Consider the following 17,678-nt stretch of genomic DNA (forward strand, 5'->3'; position numbering starts at 1 on the left):
ATTTTAATGTTTATCGCAGTATGTAGAAAATAAAGAGCATTCAAAAAATTAAGATTCATTAGTAATTATTTTTTTTAACCATTAAAAATGATCGTGGTGGCAAAAGGAGCCTCGAAAATTTTAGAAAAACCAAATAATTTAAAATTAATAATTAACTTTTGTTTCGATAATGTAGTAACAACTTCGCGATAATAATTCAAAAAAAAAATTATCCCGTTCACAAATTTAATTTTATTTGAAAATGAGGTTACGTAATTCAAAGTCCGAAGGTATTTAATATGTGACTTGAAATCCCCGTCAAAATTATTGCTAATGTAATAAATTTATTGAAAAAAAAATCAAGTGACACTTATGATCAGTTTTAACTCCGAAATATTATCCGCAATATTCCGAAATATTAATGTATATATTTCAGTGCTTTGTTATAAAAGGTGAGTGAACTCTCTAACTGATAAAAATAAAATAGTATTAAATGAAGAATTTATTGTCTTATTGAAGGCAGGGAAAAGTTTATTACAAGAATAAGTATGAGTACACTGTATGACTTCAGTCAGCAGAATAAGAAAGAAGTTAAAAATAAAATTCACGCACCCCTATTAGATTCTCAGTATCGCATAACATTTAATGAATTATAGTTGCAACAATACTCAAACCTTATTAGATATTCTAAGCTGCTTTGTTTCCACGTTTCTGTATTGATACAATATATAATTACGCTGGCTATATTTTCCAAGTATTATGATTATTGTGTGAATAATTAATAAACGGCAAATTATATGTTTCCGTAAACAGTGCAAGAGAAAATGAACAATGAGAGATATTATTTAAAATCATTTAATCATAGTCGCGAACAGTGTATTCATATTTTCCACCCCTAAGAGTTAACTTGGTTGTAAAAATAAATAAACTTTACGTTGGTACAAGTAACTTAAGCTTATATTTTATTTCCACGGTGATGGAAGATATTCCTATTGATATCCATCGCAAAATTCTCAATATTAATATCACAATACTGAGGTAATACAAAATCATGATTAAATTAAAACTATACGTGTTACTTTAATGTAAATGAGCGCTCAAGAATTAAAAAAATTTTTTGAATATTAAAAAAGTCAAATTTTTATATTTTTCAATTTTTTTCTTACTACGACAAATTTTATAAGTTATAAAATCAATGGCCGCCTGAAATTTTCAGTTCAGCATGTGAATTTTCAAAGGTCGCTGAAAAACATCAAAAACAGAAAGTTTCAAATTTCTTGCGTATTCATAAAATTCATGTTTTAAACCAAAATTTTAAGATTCTTTATTTTCTGTCAAATTTGTTGTAGCAACAAAAAACGAAGGCACGATTTATTTAATATTTAAAAACTTTTTAAATTGTTGAATGACTTATTAATTTTAAGGTTTTGAGCTTAAGCTTGGTAAGATTTTTTTTTTTTACCATAAATTAACTTTTCAAAATGTGAAAGCCAAAAAAAATCAAAATTTTTTTATGCCTTCCTAATATATATATCTATTTATATTTACAGATACAGTGGTGTTTGGCCGTTATTGCCTACAGCCAAAACCGGCTGGAAAGTGTTTAATTTTATTTACAGAATTTTTAATTTGGCAGTTTTTATTTTTTACCTGATAACACTGGGTGCTGATGCAGTAACTAATTACAATGATTTGACAATATTTGGTAATGATGGTTGTTACTTTTTTGGCACTTGTATGTGTTTATTTAAGGGCTGTAAGTTTTGGGCTTCATATCATAAAATAATAAAACTTATTGTTGACGTTTACGATCCAATAGACGTGCTTATACAATCTTCAGGTAAATTAAAAAAAAAAATGTGTAGAGGAGGAACGGAAAAACGGAGTATCCAAAAATTTAAGTGGAACATTGTTTTATCTTGAAAATAGTTTTCAATGATACATCTAAAACTCGATGTGGCAAAATTTATTTTTGACATTGTTAATATTAATTATCACACTTGTCAAATTTTATTAAAAACATGCATAAAATTACGTTTATTATATAAACTACCTATTTTATCCGGGCCTTCCCTTTTTAGACGGAGAGAAAATTATAGTAATCGTTCTTAATACGTTTATGAAATAAATTTATCAATCCATAATGATATGGTTATAATTACTTGGCATCATGAGATATTAGCCCATAATTTTTGAGAAAAGTAACCATAACTATGGGAACAACTCAAAAAAAATAAATTCTACATCCACATTGGAACGGTTCCCATAATATATGTAAAATATTCTCATACTATGGCAATACTTGCCATAGTAGTATGGAAACAATTACCATAATGACATAGGAATTATGACCATAATTTTATAGAAACTATTCCAATATCGTATAAGAATGAAACCCATATAACTAGGAATGGTTACCATAATTTATATGGGTAACATTTCTATAATCGATATTTAAAAAAAAATCTGTTACCACACGATATGAAAACAATTCCCATAATATATTATAATTATTACTATAAATTTCTATCCATGTGTAAGCTATTAGCTTTATTAAATAAAATAATACCTATTAATATATAATCAACAGATCCTGGAATACTGATGAATATAAAACAAAGTTATTATCAAGAAAATATAGCTTTTTGGGGTTTCTGGATATTGTGTTCATTTTTTAATTTCTCCGTAATATTTTTGATTCCCCGTGAAAAAGGAATTCTACCTATACGAGCTATTTATCCATTTGACACAACAATATCACCAAATTACGAGTTGGCAATATTATATCAAGCTTATTGTCTTGCTTACGCTCTTTGTATCGCTATTGCACTTGACATAACAACAATAGGATTCATCAGATGGTCGACATTGCAAATAGCTGCTCTGACTTCAAATTACAAAAATTCTAGCCCTAATGTAGCAAAACGCGCAAGTTTAGTTACATCAACAACTGATTCTCGAAAAATAATCGAAAAATTAAACAAAATAAAAATTACTGATGATGATGTAGAAATTGGAACATTTGTACCATTTAATCTTCATGAAGCAAAATGCTTCATTGATGATACATTTTTATCAAGATTTACAACCTGTATAAAAAATCATCAACGGCTTATGAAAATTATTCACGATCTGAATGCAATATTGAGTTCATTGATGTTGGTACAATTTGCTACGAGTACATGTATCATTTGCTTAAATGGTTATCAAATGATTTTAGTACGTATTTATTTAAAACTGATAATTAGGATCAGGATTTTAGCTTTGATTAAAAAATAACAATTAATAAAAAATGGTGTCTAATTTTTTATATTACGGTGAAAATATTGATCGTATAAAAAAATTTTTTAAACAAAAATTGTCGGAAATTTAATTTTCCAGAGAAAATTTTTCTTATGACTTTTGTACATGACCAATATTTTCACCGTAATTTCAAAAATAAGATTTTCATAGTTAACAAAAATTTGAATCATTCATTATGAATCTTAATTTTTGAATTACGGTGAAAATATTGATCGTATAAAAAAATTCTTCAAACAAAAATTGTAGGGAATTTAATTTTCCAGAGAAAATGTTTCTTATGACTTTTGTACATGACCAATATTTTCACCGTAATTTCAAAAATAAGATTTTCATAGTTAACAAAAATTTGAATCATTCATTATGAATCTTAATTTTTGAATTACGGTGAAAATATTGATCTAAAAAAAACATTTTTCCAACAAAAATTGTAAGAAATTTAATTTTTCAGAGAAAATGTCTCCTATGATTTTTTTATATGACCAAAATTTTCACCGTAATTTCAAAATTAAGATTTTCATAATTTATTATTTTGTAAATTAATTAATTATGTTTTTCCGAATTACTGTAGAGTACTAAAAATTCAGCAAATTTTACTAAATTTACAGCATATTTGGTAATTTCTTTTGCTGAATTATATTTTTGGTGTTGGTACGGAAATGAGTTTAGTTATATAGTGAGTAATTTTCATGGTTACATAAACTGTGAAAAATAAAATATTTATTTAAAAACATGAATTAAATTTATAGAACAATATTTATTTGCTTAAATAATTACTCATTATCAGGCAGATACTTTAACGCACAATCAATGGATTTCCGGTTGGGAGGACGCTTACAATGACAATAATTATTATTACTTTAATAACAATAATAATAAAATAAGCAACTTTATCACCATTTCAATGATTCCGACAATGCATCGTCTACAATTTAAATCTGTTGGCATCTTTGTTTTATCTATGCCTACATTTCTTTCAGTAAATAATTTGACTTTTTTTTTATTTAAACAAAAAAATATGAAAAAGTTAATCGTTGAATTTTTAATGCAGATTGTTAAGAGTTCGTACTCGTTATTAATAATTCTAAATTCATTTACCTCAGCCAAGTAATGTGTGGAATGCCATGAAAATCAGGTAAAAAAAATTTTAATTAATTTTTAAGTTTTCATTAATTTTATAGGTATTACAAATTTCAGAGCGAAACAAATTATTTTGGACACAAGAGTGGGCCTAAAAATTTTGTCAAATTTTTTTTTTTTTTACGGCTATTATGAAGTTTAGAGTGATACTAAGCACTCAGAGTAAACAGGACACCTGAACCATTTAACCAAACCGAAAAAATTTTGAAAATCCCCCGAAAAAATTAATTTAGATCTACAGAAATTCAATCTACTTAGACCTACATAAATTTTTTTTATTTAAATCTAGGTTGACATAAACTAAAAAAAAGGCAAACTATCAGACTTTGAAATTTAATTTAAGAATTTTTTTCTAGTAGAAAGAAACTCTTTACAATAACTAGTGTCCACAAATAAAATTTTTAAAGAAAAAAAAATTTTATTACACTGTTCTGAGATACTTTATCATGTCTCAATTCAATTTTTAACAGTTTACAAAAATTATATAAAAGGTCATTCGGTATCAAAGAGGTAAACTTTTATATGATACTGAAATGAATCTAATATACGTGAAAATAATTTTGACTTACTCTCAAAATCATTAATTTAAAAAAATCATTACATCAAAAATATTATCTAGCATCAAGAACAATGAAACTAAATCAGAAAACGACAACCGTAAAATAATAAATCCTAGAATATCGTGTATAAGAAAATTATCGAACCCTTAAACTTTCACTCCCCCCTTTTCACGCCAGACTGTCTATAGGAAATTACAGTTTTCAACTATTAAGTGTTCTTAGATGTTTTTTTCTCGGTACTGAAAATCCAACTTATCATTAATGTAATTTTCTAAATTGCATAGTATACAAAATAATATAGCTAAATTTACTTATTTTTGTAACAAAGAAAAAACTGAATCACTTTTTACAGACCCCTGGTGAAGTCATTATTCCATTGTAATATTTTCTACTCGACCTACCAGTTATTCTATTAAAATAAACTCAATGAAATAAAGATATTACGAAATTACTTATTAGCTTATATTTTATTTTTTTTTCAATACTCACTAAAATGAGTAACACAAATCGAAGAGTATTTAATATTATTACAAAAGTACTAAGGTTTGAAATAGTTATTTGTTTAGCCCTACGTATTTTATCAATGATTAAATAGATTGCTGTCTTTAATCTCAGTTTAGAGTAACGCTAAGATATATTTCGTGTAATAAAATTTCAGATACGTCGGAATTTGGTCACTTCATTCAACAGTACCGACAGTTCTTAGAATATTTCATTCAGTTTTCCGACTGTGTACTTTTATTACATATGTTTTGCTACTCATAGGCTCTGGAGTAGATGGTATTGATAATTATAAAGATTTAACCAAAGTTACAGAAAATCTGTGTCTTTTCATTGGTTCGGGTACAACAATAGTAAAAGTGTTGATTTTTTGTCTACGACAAAATATAATATTGAAACATGTTGAGGATGTTACTCACTCTATTGATATATTACAACATTCAAGTGGTAATTGATAATTAATAGTACAGGAAATTATAGATATTACTAATTTTTGATAATCAACTAAAAATGATGCTTCGACTATTTTTGCCGATCAAACATTTTTTGTCTTCAGAGATTTATTGTTTTTCTTTTTAATATCATATTCAATTCGGCAAAAGACCGGTGTAAAAAATATATTGGTAAATCTTAACTCTTAAATGAGATGCTAATTTCACAACCAAACAACTGAAATACTCTCCATTGGACTTCTGGGATCTAAAAGTGATGGTTCCCGGGTCAGAAATTAACATGGATTTTGATTTTTTTGACATAAATGAATGCTGAAAAAGTAAAATTAGCCAAATATGAGTCAAAATCAAATGAGTTTTTCATTCCTTTTTGACATGTTCTTTAATAAATTGAGTAACTTTGTATCCATTTAAATCAAAAAATTCAAAATTAACATAAGTAATTTTGTTGACCAAGGTTTAAACCAAAAATTCGCAGATATTGATGATAGATATACATATATTTTTTTAATTTTTTCTATGGAATTGGACTTGTCTATGTCTCTTTATAATTTTGTCATAGAGGTTTCTAGCCAAATTTAAATGATTAATTACTTAAAGTGATATTTTTTAGATAATAACTGTAAGAAATTAACTGATACAGCCATTTTGCAAATGTTACAATCTATTGTATTAATAAATATCATTTACCTCTGCATTGAAGATCCATTAGTTTGGATTTCGCTCCTTTTATCTATATCTGTCCATGAACATTCGATCTGCTATTTTCTCTTTACTTTTCAAACGTTTTCTTCATCCAACTTTTCAATATATCAATTTATTCATAGCATATTTCCTTTAAGCTGTTGAAAACTCGACGATTCCTCAATCCTGCTTTTAAAAAATAGAAAGTAACATTTGCAAAACACGAGTATAAGAAATTGGGAAATTAAATGCATTTACATTTAGACTAGAACCTCAACATTAGTATAGTATACAGAAATGCTATGAAAATATTCTTTCGATGCTATAATATTCTTTCAAAAAAATTGTAATATAAAATTTTCTCATATATTTTGGGAAGTGTTCATATTTCCTGCATTTAAACCATGAGTTTCCAAATATACTATGTTTCAAAATATGCATTGTCAAAATTTAAATACTGACTAAATGTCCTCATAGTAGCGAAATTTTTTTAGATAATTTTTATTAAAAAATTCTATTTGCTACATATATTTTTTTGCTTAGAATATTGGTGTTCGCGCAGAAATATATCACATCTAATTATCATATATGTCGTTCTAATTAAATAGTCTGGCAGCTAAATTTGTACATGGGTAAATTGTCTTTCTTCGATTGGTTTGATATATTTGAACTCAGTTTCAATGCAGGTTATAATGAAAAATACAGTATTTGGCACGATATAAAACGCAATTTCATCCTTTACCATGCACTGTACTATAATAATTTTCAGATTCACAAGTATTGAACGTAATAAAGATCACAGTACGTCAGGACACTAAAGAGTTTTATTCTCTCACTATTATTATAACAATTGTGAGTCTTATACGAATTTTGGCTGGTCGTAAAAGAGAGAACAGATTACCACTACCAGTATATCACCCGTTCGATACAAGCGAATCACCGATTCATCAAATTATGTATATTCTACATTCATACTGTATAGTATACAATCTAACAGCCATATTGATGGGTGATTTCTTAATAGTGTCATGCATAAAATGGTTGACAGTTCAGTTAAAAATCGTAGCATCAAACTATCAAAACTGCGACAGCAGTTTATTTGAAAGATCCGGTTTTACTTCAACTTCTCTTGAATCAAAAATCTTAAATAATCAAGAGAACATACACACAGATATTAATGACATCGAAATAAAAACTTTTGTACCTCTTGAACAAGTACATCAAGATCATAATAATAATGATGATATTAATGATTGTTTCTATGAAAGATTTAAAATATGTGTAAAACAGCATCAGAAAATAATCAAAACTGTTGACGATCTTAATGCCACTTTTAGCGTTTACATGCTTATGCAATTTGCTATAAGTACTGGTTTACTGTGTTTAAATGGTTTCCAAGTGATTATTGTGAGTAAAAAGATTTTTTTCTTACAAAGTAAATAGAAAAAAAACTCGATTAATTGAATGATTTTTTTTTATCAACAGTGTAAAGATAGTTCAGCTATTATAAAATTTTTTTTAGGTTTAGTCATAGCTTTAATCCAACTACTATTCTGGTGTTATTACGGAAATAACTTTGTTTCCATGGTGAGTATCTGATTTGGAAATTGCATTAAATGAAAAGAAAAAAACGGAAAAACGTTTATAACTTTCTTTATAGTTGAATTAGCGAGACTGCGTTTCAGATATTTTCGGGTTTTACCCCCATCGTGAAAGTGCATGCCTTAGGTATTAAATTTAGACAGTGGGGGTAAAAACCGAAAATAACCGAAACGCAGTCTCGCTAATTCAACTATAATATTTTTACTATTGCGATATTCAGTTCATTATATTTTTTTCAATTAATATGTTTGTAGGCTGACTCATTAACAAACTCCCAATGGTTTTCTGGATGGGAAAATTCATATAATGGTAGTTTAAAAAATCTTTTATCTATTTCAATGATTCAGAGCTTACGACCTCTCGAATTTCACGCAATTGGTCTTTTTAAATTCACCATACCAACATTCGTCGATGTAAGAAAATTATTAGATATTAACTGATTTAAAAAAATTACTCTGTTGTATTGCTAAAGTTTATTATTTATATTCAGATAATCAGAAAATCATATTCTGTCTTTATACTATTGAAGCAAACCGTCACTACCGATTAGTAATATATTAATTTAAACTAAAGTTTTGCAGAAAAAAATTATTTCTATTAATTTATGATCTGTGCGATTTGAAATTATTTGGGGTAACAATTAATTGAGGAAAGTATGTAGTTATATATTATTGAAACAAAAAATCAGCAGTAGAATGAAATATTAAGGAAATTGTTATATTTCTAACCGGAAAAAAATGATTACACTACAAGTCGTAAGGCCAAGTGTTTTTCGTTTGAAAGTTGCGTCGTCATTATTAATACAGTCAAAGAGTGAAAACAGTGACTAAAAAACTTTTAATGAAGATTTTCGTTGCATTTAATCAGGAAATCAAGAAAAACTATAACTTTGTTTTATTTTAGAAAAAAATACAATCCAGCTGTGCGTGGGTGGCTATAAAATCAATGGGTCTTGTTTTTTACTCTAATTTCTTCTGTATTAGTGAAAATATCATTTAAAATTTATTTATCATCAAGAAATAATTAAAACAATATTAGTTTCAACTATAAGAAATTGAATCTTTACTGTAGACAATAAAACCAGAGTAGTAGCTTTTATTATTTTGGCTAAATTTTTTTTATATCAGAACAATTTTTTTTTTTTTTTTTTTTTTTTTTTCCTATTATAAAATAATTCAAAAATGCCCTATTACAAATCAACACTCAGTTAGAGCATAGCTGATGCTTGAACGGGCTTACGAATAACTAGAAAAACCGAAAAAACATTACAACCCGGTTTGAAATTTGACCGAATGCCCGCTATCCGGGTATTGCTGAACATTCTGATGTCTGTCCAGATGCCTAATTTAAATTTCTATCAGGGTAAAATAGTATAGTACTTATTTATAACCATAAATATAATAAATAAACGTCATGATGCACAAATTTAATAATACAAAAATATCCCAAGTCATGGTAATATCAAATTACACAGACATTATCAGTTTCAATAGAGATATAGGGTAGACGTGCCGTTTTTGGCCAGTTTTGGACACTTGAAAAATTTAAATAAAATAATTTATAAGAGGCATAATTTATTTTTAAAATGCGTTCAAAAATATTTTTATCCCACTATTAAGATGGAAATTTTATTTGATACTTTTTCATTAATTAAAATAAACTATTAAATGTCCAAAAATGGAGCAGTAGCCACAAATAGTACTTCCACCCTATGCTCGACTTACGTGCCAACAAGAAAATATATAAATTCATATATAATCATTGATGTCAATTGTTAAATTATTGTCTTTTATATGTTTATAATAAAACATCTTCAGCACATTCATTATCACGACTACCATTTTATTGCTTTCATTATAATATTTTCATAACTAGATTTATTCAAAAACTACAACGAAATTTCTTTAATGAATCATTGACACCGCAGAAGTTCTGGTGAAAGTTATCGACAGATTTGCACTTGATTTATAATTATTAATATTACTGTTACTGTCTTAGACAAATTTTCAAACGACAAACCAGTGGATGACCGAATGGGAAATGGGAATGCTATAAAAAGAGTAAAAATATGTGTCAATATTCACGGTGAGAGAAAATTTGATTAGTCAGCTACACGTGTGTTGATTTAAAACGAGATGAAAAAGAAAATATGGAGAGAGAATAAAAAGGATGAGAAGAAGGTGTAGAGATAAACTCTAAGTGATAACTGATAAGTAACTAATAATGTTTTTACTAAAGTATTTTCAAAATTTATGTAAAGAGTTGAAAAAAATTGAGGTGTCTATATCGAGAGTACTCTGATGCAACATCATATCTTTTGTAAATTTATATAGAAGGTGCGAGATTGCGTCAAAGTACTCTCGATATGTAAACGAGAGATTAAGTTTGCTAATTAATTCAAAGCAGTGATCAACATCAGAAGATGAAGAAGAGTGGAATTGTTTCATGAATTCAATGATTTTATTAGTATGAAAAGACAATTAAGTGCATACAAAAAAAATGGGGTGCTGATAAAAATAAAAAATTGTAGGATAAATCAGGACGCAACGGAATAAATATCGAAATAAAAAATGGAAATATTTTTTTTAGTATTTTAAATTATTTTACTTGAGTGTCATCGTCGTTAAACAAAAAAAAGCTCTGATAAACGTTTTATACACAAAGATATTTCATTTTTTCAAGTTATGAAAATTTTTACTATGCCAAGATTTATTGAAATAAATCTTTTAATTTTAAAAATCTCATTTTTTTTATAGGACTGAAATATTATGAAAAATGAAAACAAACATGTTTAGTGACTTAAAACTTTCCAAAAATTCCCTTGTGACCCGAGTAGAGAACAAAAACAGAGAGCTAAAACTGCAAGTCTTGCTATTATTTGCTCTACACGTATACATATTGTATTGTATTGTTCTGACGATAGAATATATATAGAAGAAATCGATATTTTGCAATACGATGACTTCGACTATCAAACATCAACTGGAGAAAGTCTATAGGAAAATTATCGTACACCCCTTCGTTCTTTTTCGGCACTATAATACACCGCTTGCAACAAAGTGTCTATCGGAAATTACCCCCATTAAATATTTATATGCTATTTGTAACAATCGTTTTCAATATTAAAGAAAGTTAGTTCGAAGAATAAAAAAGCTTACATGGTACTTAAAAAAATTGCAACAATTTAGTAAATTGCTATTGTATATTCAGCATTAGTTTTTTCCACGATTTAGAAGAATAGAAATAAAATACATTTTCGACTGGTAGTCATGATAAAGAGACCGATCGAAACTCACCGAAAATACTTAGATAAATGTATTCATTGTATCAGGTAAAATATATACAGTAGACTCTGGTTATAAGTTATATTTCTGTCTATACTCTTAATTACAAGAAAAAATGAAATTGACGTAAGAGTGAGTAGAGCGTCCGATGTAACTTATAACCAGAAAATAGAAAAATTTTTTAAAGTAATATAACAATGCGTTCATTAAAATAATAGCCAGTGATTCTGAAAAATTTATATAACTTGCAATGGAAAAATAAAAAAAATATTGATGATTATTTGATTTACAGATTTTGCGGAATTTGGGAATTCGATTCATCCGCATCTATCTATCACAAATTAATGAATTTATTTGGCAAAATATTTAATCCGACAATTTTAATTTTTCACTTTCTGACACTTTTCGCAGATATAGTGGTGAATTATAATGATTTAATTATTGTAGCTGATGACGGATGTTTTCTTGCTGGATCATTTACGGTCTGTTTTAAAGCTTACGAATTTCATCTCCTGAACAATATTTATATGAAAATTATAAATGATGTTCACAATTCAGTGGACGTACTTCAAAAATCATGCGGTAATAAAATTTTTATAGTTTTTATCAATAGTCTATTATTTCATATTCAAATTTTAGATTTGGGAGTACTGACAATTATAAAACAGTACATATTTTTTGAAACTCTTGATTTCTTTTTATTGATATATGTCGTAACTGTATTGGGAGTAGGCCTAATTGTACTCTTGCCATTAACTAGAGGCGGGCTACCAGTGAGAGCGATTTTTCCATTCGACGTAACGAAACCATTAATGCATAAAATTGCATTTTTTATTCAAGCTTACAATATATCATTCGGTCTTGTAACTATTGTGGCATTGGAATATCTCAGTTGGGGACTGATGAGATGGACAATTGTGCAACTCAAAGTATTATCATCAAACTATCAAAATTGCAACAGTGATAAAGTGCCTATTGCGTCATTTAATGTCACGAAAAATACTTACAACAAAATTAAAAATTTTAATATACTCAAAGTTGATGACGAAGACACCGAAATACATAATTTCATAGTGTTTGAAGAAAAAGAACTGAATAATATAAATGATTGCTTCAATTGGCGATTCAGAACTTGCATAAGACATCACCAAAGATTGATTAAAATAATTTATGATTTAAATGATATTTTCACAATTAGTCTTTTGATACAACTTGGAGTCAGTACTTTTCTGATGTGTTTAAATGGCTATCTTGCATTTATGGTACATATATTTATTAATTTATCTACCGTTTATAAATAAACCTCGATCTATTTCTGTTCGCTACACGCTGAAAAAAAATGGCAATACTTCCCATCTTAACAAAATAACTATTCCCATCTTTACATTTTAATGATTCTCATTTTTTTATGTTAGCTTTTCCTACCGGAGATGGTAAGCATTCTTATCTGAGATGATAATCATTACTATCTGAGAATGAAAAATTTATAAATTTTTTAGGTATAAGAAATATTACTATCTAGATGGTAACTATTACTATCGGAGATGGTAACTATTCTTGTCCGTGATGGTAATCATTACTATCTTAGGATGCAAAATTGAAAAATTTTTCATACATAAGAAATACTACTATCTACATGGTAATTAATACTATCGGCAATAGTAATTATTACTCTACGAGAAACGAGTAGTTAACATAAAAGCATGATAATGATCACATACAAATGGTAATCATTCACTACTGCAAGATGGTGATAGTTAGCATTTTTTTTTCAGCGTGTAAAAAATTTTCGGTGGCGTTAAAAGTTTATTATTTTTCGTACGCTTGTTCATTCAGCGATTGATTTTTTTTTTTTACCTTTTTCTGACTCTTGGCACCCACTCAATTTACTCCAAAAAAAATATATATGTTTAATGATTTTTTTAAATACCAACAAAATACTTCTAAAGCCACTAAAATTTTTTAAAAATAGATACTTTCAACGCATGTCGGAAACAAAAATACATAACTCAGATTTTTTATCTATTTTATTGGCTTAGTTTCCTCATGACAATCAAAGATTGATAAGATCTGTATTATATCTTGTAGCTGGATTTGTTCAGTTATTGTATTGGTGTGGATTTGGCAATGAACTTAAGTTTCAGGTAAATACTATAAAGTGTAAACAAAACTTTTAAATTTAAAATTAAATTTAAATAATTAATGTCATTTTTATCAGCATTTTTGTTAAGAAATGCATGACAGCTTCAAAAAAAATTTTGCTTACTCTAAAGTACAATATTAGTATATTACGCACCTAGGGAGAGAAGTAAAAGATTCCAAGCTGAGCGTATGATAGACGCGAATTTAAACATCCTACTTTCCTCTCTAGGTGTATAATATACTATTCCAATCGATTATTCAGTCCATGGTCAGATAAAAAATTACGATAATTATAAATGTTTAAATTTGAAAATCATAAAAACTCTATACAGGCAAATGATTTAACGATAAGTCAATGGATGTCTGGTTGGGAAGATAAATTCGACAGTGGTATTAGAAATCTTGTTACAACTGCAATGATTAGAACAATGCAGCCATTGGAAGTACGGGCCGGTGGTCTTTTTATTTTATCTATGGAGACATTTCTTTCAGTAACTCAAATATTTACTATTACTTTCGTAAATCAAAATAACGTTACACTATAAATATATAAATTTTCTTATTTAGATTTTAAAGACCTCGTACTCTGTATTCGTATTACTGACTACTGTTTCTGATGACGAGTAGTGCATTCAATACAATATAGTTAGAATACAACAATATATTAAAAATATGTTTTTGGTGACGGTAATAACTGATCGGCGATGGAAATGAGATATGTACCGTAATTATTTACCATATCCGTAGTTTAAGTAGTTTTACACTACATAGTAATAAAAATTTTATTTTTTTCCGACTTATTAATAAAACTTTACCTTGAGTAATGATAAAATTTTTTTTTTATTCCGCATGTTATCGTCTAACTTTTATAAAAAAATTTGAGCATACGTTCTACCCTTCCCCCTTTCCTCTGTATGCAAAAAAGTTTTATTCATGAGTTCAGATTTGAAAGATTTTTTATGAAAAATGGACAGCATTAAAAGCCTCTTTCAATGCTAATATAATATATGTTCATTATATTATAGAAATTATTTTCCGATATTGCGCTATTGCTGCAACATTGTTTACACGAGCTTCTGTATTAGAGTTTATAAATTTTTTTATAACATCTATATACATCTATTGTTTTTACAGAATTCCATTCCATTTTTCGTTCGTCCATTATTTATCTCGACTTGAGTTTAAATTCGTGCGATATAAGAGCAATTTACTTTATATCCCAGGTATATTTTCGAAGAGCGGCCCGTAACTTTTTCCCTGTTAGGAATAACTCGGCACAATACTAACGTTTTTTATTTATTATGATGTCTTCTAGTAGAAGAAACCCTAAAAAGTCCTCAGAAGAATGTATTTTTTAAAAACTGGTACACATAAGGATAAATGAAGATAAATGAAGATGACACTATCAATGTATTTTTCGAAGAGTCGCCCGTAACTTTTTCTCCGTTGCACGAAAAAAAAATAGGCGCTGCAACAGGATTTTGTCTTGTCAATGGAACAGGATTTTCCCATTGCAGCGACAGGACACGTCTTGTGGGAACGACAGGACAAAAATCCTGTTGCAGCGCCTACTTTTTTTTCCGTGTAGGATATCTCCAGAATTCAGAGAAGTCTTCTGGAAAAATGATAGCGCACAAAAGTAAAGAAAGATAATGTCTCTAGGATTTGTCTAGAATTCAGAGAAGTCTTCTATAATAACGCAAACACATAAAAGTAAAGGAAAAAAATTTCTCCAAGTTTTTTCTAGGATTTGTCTAGGATATATTTAGGATTCAGAGAAGTATTCTGGAAAAATGGTGGACATAAAAGTAAAGAAAGATAATGTCTCTAGGATTTCTGTAAGATTCAGAAAAGTCTTCTGGAAAAATGGTCAATTCGCCTGTTGGAATTCCTACGTCCGCACATATGTATTGAAAGTAACTATTTCCGAAAGTAATATTCGACTATGCATGTAATCATAGATTATAACTAATTGTTGTAATTTTAAGAATAATAAAATATAACAATCAGAGAAGTATTTATACTTTTGAATAATAAGAATTCACTAAAGTGATTAATGATGGTTAAAATCTCAGTGGGTACAGGTGGTTCGTAATGTGATGAATAAAGTTCTTCAGCCATGACAAGTATGACTATGGCTGTGCTATGACTTAGGACTATACTTGACTTCCTAGTAAGTCAGGTGGTGTAGGGTATTAGTAGCTTTGCCACATGTTGGCTATAGCAGATATGTAACTGTAGCTTCAGTTACATGTACGTATACATATACAATATCATAAGTACTTTTCCCTTAATACGTTATTTATGCTACCACTAAGTCCAATCTACGTCTTTGTGGTATTTTTACTTTATTGCCGTCATTACTATTGTTGTTATTTAACTCTACTGATGTACGGATAATCTTTATACCTTGGATAATCACAAGTCATAGTCAATTTGTCATGGATATATGACACGTTACCTTTAACATTGAGGATATAATTCACTTTGAAAAAAAAAAAAAAAAAAAAAAAAAAAAAAAAAAAAAACTTATTTATTATTATAACGACTTTGAAAATATATTTTGAAAAATTTAATTACGGAAATTCTTTTCGAATTTCGTTTAATCAATTTATAATTAATCATATAAGATTTGATGTATCGATTGATTAATTCGAAAATTAATTTAAAATTGAGAAATTTATTTAATTTCATGTAGATTTGAAATTTGGGTTATTGATTTTAAGAAATTGATCTCAATAAATTTAAAATATTGACCTAAAACTCTACTCGAATTTTTATCGTTCAATCTTTTTTGATTTATCGATTTAAAATTTAATGTATCGATTTAAAACCCAATGCATTAATTTTGAATTTTCAATACTTATGACAGTTCATCGATTTTGAATTCAAGGTACTCATTTCAGTACGTTAAAGTCACGTGGGGCAAGTGTGCGCAAACCCATTTATTTCGGACTGAAATGCATGAGTTTGCGCACACTTACTCACTGCGCACATGTGTCCCATATGACTCTAATTAATATTTAAAAATTTTTTATTTTATATTCAAATTAAAATTCAATAAAAAAGAATTTACTTTAAATTTTAATAGATCAATTATTTAATATCTAATTAATAATATAATTCTAAAAAATATAAATTTAACAAAAAATAATCAAGGAGAAAATTTATCAAAATAACTGGATAAAAATTAAATAAACAAATTAACATATCAATAAAAAATAACTCATATATATTTACGTATCCGGCATAAAAAATTAACACCAAAAAAAATAAATCGATAAATCAGAAAATAATTTATTGACTATCTTCATATGTATATGGAATGATTCTAAAAAAAAAAAATTAAATAAAACAAACAAACAGTAGTCAAAAAAGTAATCAATTAAAAATCAAAGTAAATAAGACTATAAATAACGTTATAAAAACAATGACTTAATTTATCGGTCATTAAATAATGAAGGTATTAGTAAATCCAGTGAACCTGCGAGTATATGAATAAATCATTATATAGTTATAAGTTATCAGTAGCAATTACATCCATCACGTCGATAATTATTATTTAATACACCATCACGCACGTGTGTTAAATAATTGCATGCAAGTAACCAGTGGGGTCAACACTTATCCTCTCTGCTCACTCACTCACGTGTTAATCACAAACTCTAGTATATTAAATTATTAAATCAAAACCCGCTGTCAGGTGGGTGATCGTTAATTAGCTGTAACTATAAACTGCAATAATAATTTAGTAGTTAATTAAATAATTAATAATTAGAAATATAAATACGATCACCTGTCAACTTTTCGATAAAATCTACAAGAAATTAATTATTTTCCAAACAAGTTCAAGCCTCTATTCCAATTATTTGCTCCAATTTAATTTTTCATTGTTTACTTCCATTCTTTATTGATATAAACAAAATTAATTAATAAATTTGAAAGGCGAGCTGGATGTTTCAGTGAATGATAAGTAACTGATTGACGTATAGTTAAAATTTGACGGTAAAAATCATTATAATTTTTGTGGCGCA

At 27.5% G+C, this 17,678-nt stretch overlaps 2 protein-coding genes across 2 annotated transcripts; both read left to right on the forward strand.

Moving 5' to 3' along the window:
* The first annotated feature begins 955 nt into the window (after nucleotides 1–955).
* On the forward strand, nucleotides 956–8,658 carry LOC106693536 (uncharacterized). The gene is made up of 8 exons (XM_014441558.1): nucleotides 956–1,017; nucleotides 1,530–1,819; nucleotides 2,570–3,198; nucleotides 4,067–4,258; nucleotides 4,331–4,386; nucleotides 5,638–5,927; nucleotides 7,641–8,023; nucleotides 8,473–8,658. The coding sequence occupies exons 1-8, from the start codon at nucleotides 956–958 to the stop codon at nucleotides 8,656–8,658; spliced, it is 2,088 nt and encodes a 695-aa protein (XP_014297044.1).
* Nucleotides 8,659–11,487: 2,829 nt separating this feature from the next.
* Nucleotides 11,488–14,271, forward strand: LOC103577120 (odorant receptor 83a-like). The gene is made up of 6 exons (XM_008557625.1): nucleotides 11,488–11,549; nucleotides 11,795–12,084; nucleotides 12,142–12,764; nucleotides 13,542–13,646; nucleotides 13,977–14,135; nucleotides 14,212–14,271. The coding sequence occupies exons 1-6, from the start codon at nucleotides 11,488–11,490 to the stop codon at nucleotides 14,269–14,271; spliced, it is 1,299 nt and encodes a 432-aa protein (XP_008555847.1).
* Nucleotides 14,272–17,678: the final 3,407 nt, after the last annotated feature.

The sequence above is a fragment of the Microplitis demolitor genome, chromosome 5 (genome assembly GCF_026212275.2).
Source record: "Microplitis demolitor isolate Queensland-Clemson2020A chromosome 5, iyMicDemo2.1a, whole genome shotgun sequence".
Classification (NCBI taxonomy): Eukaryota; Metazoa; Arthropoda; class Insecta; order Hymenoptera; family Braconidae; genus Microplitis; species Microplitis demolitor.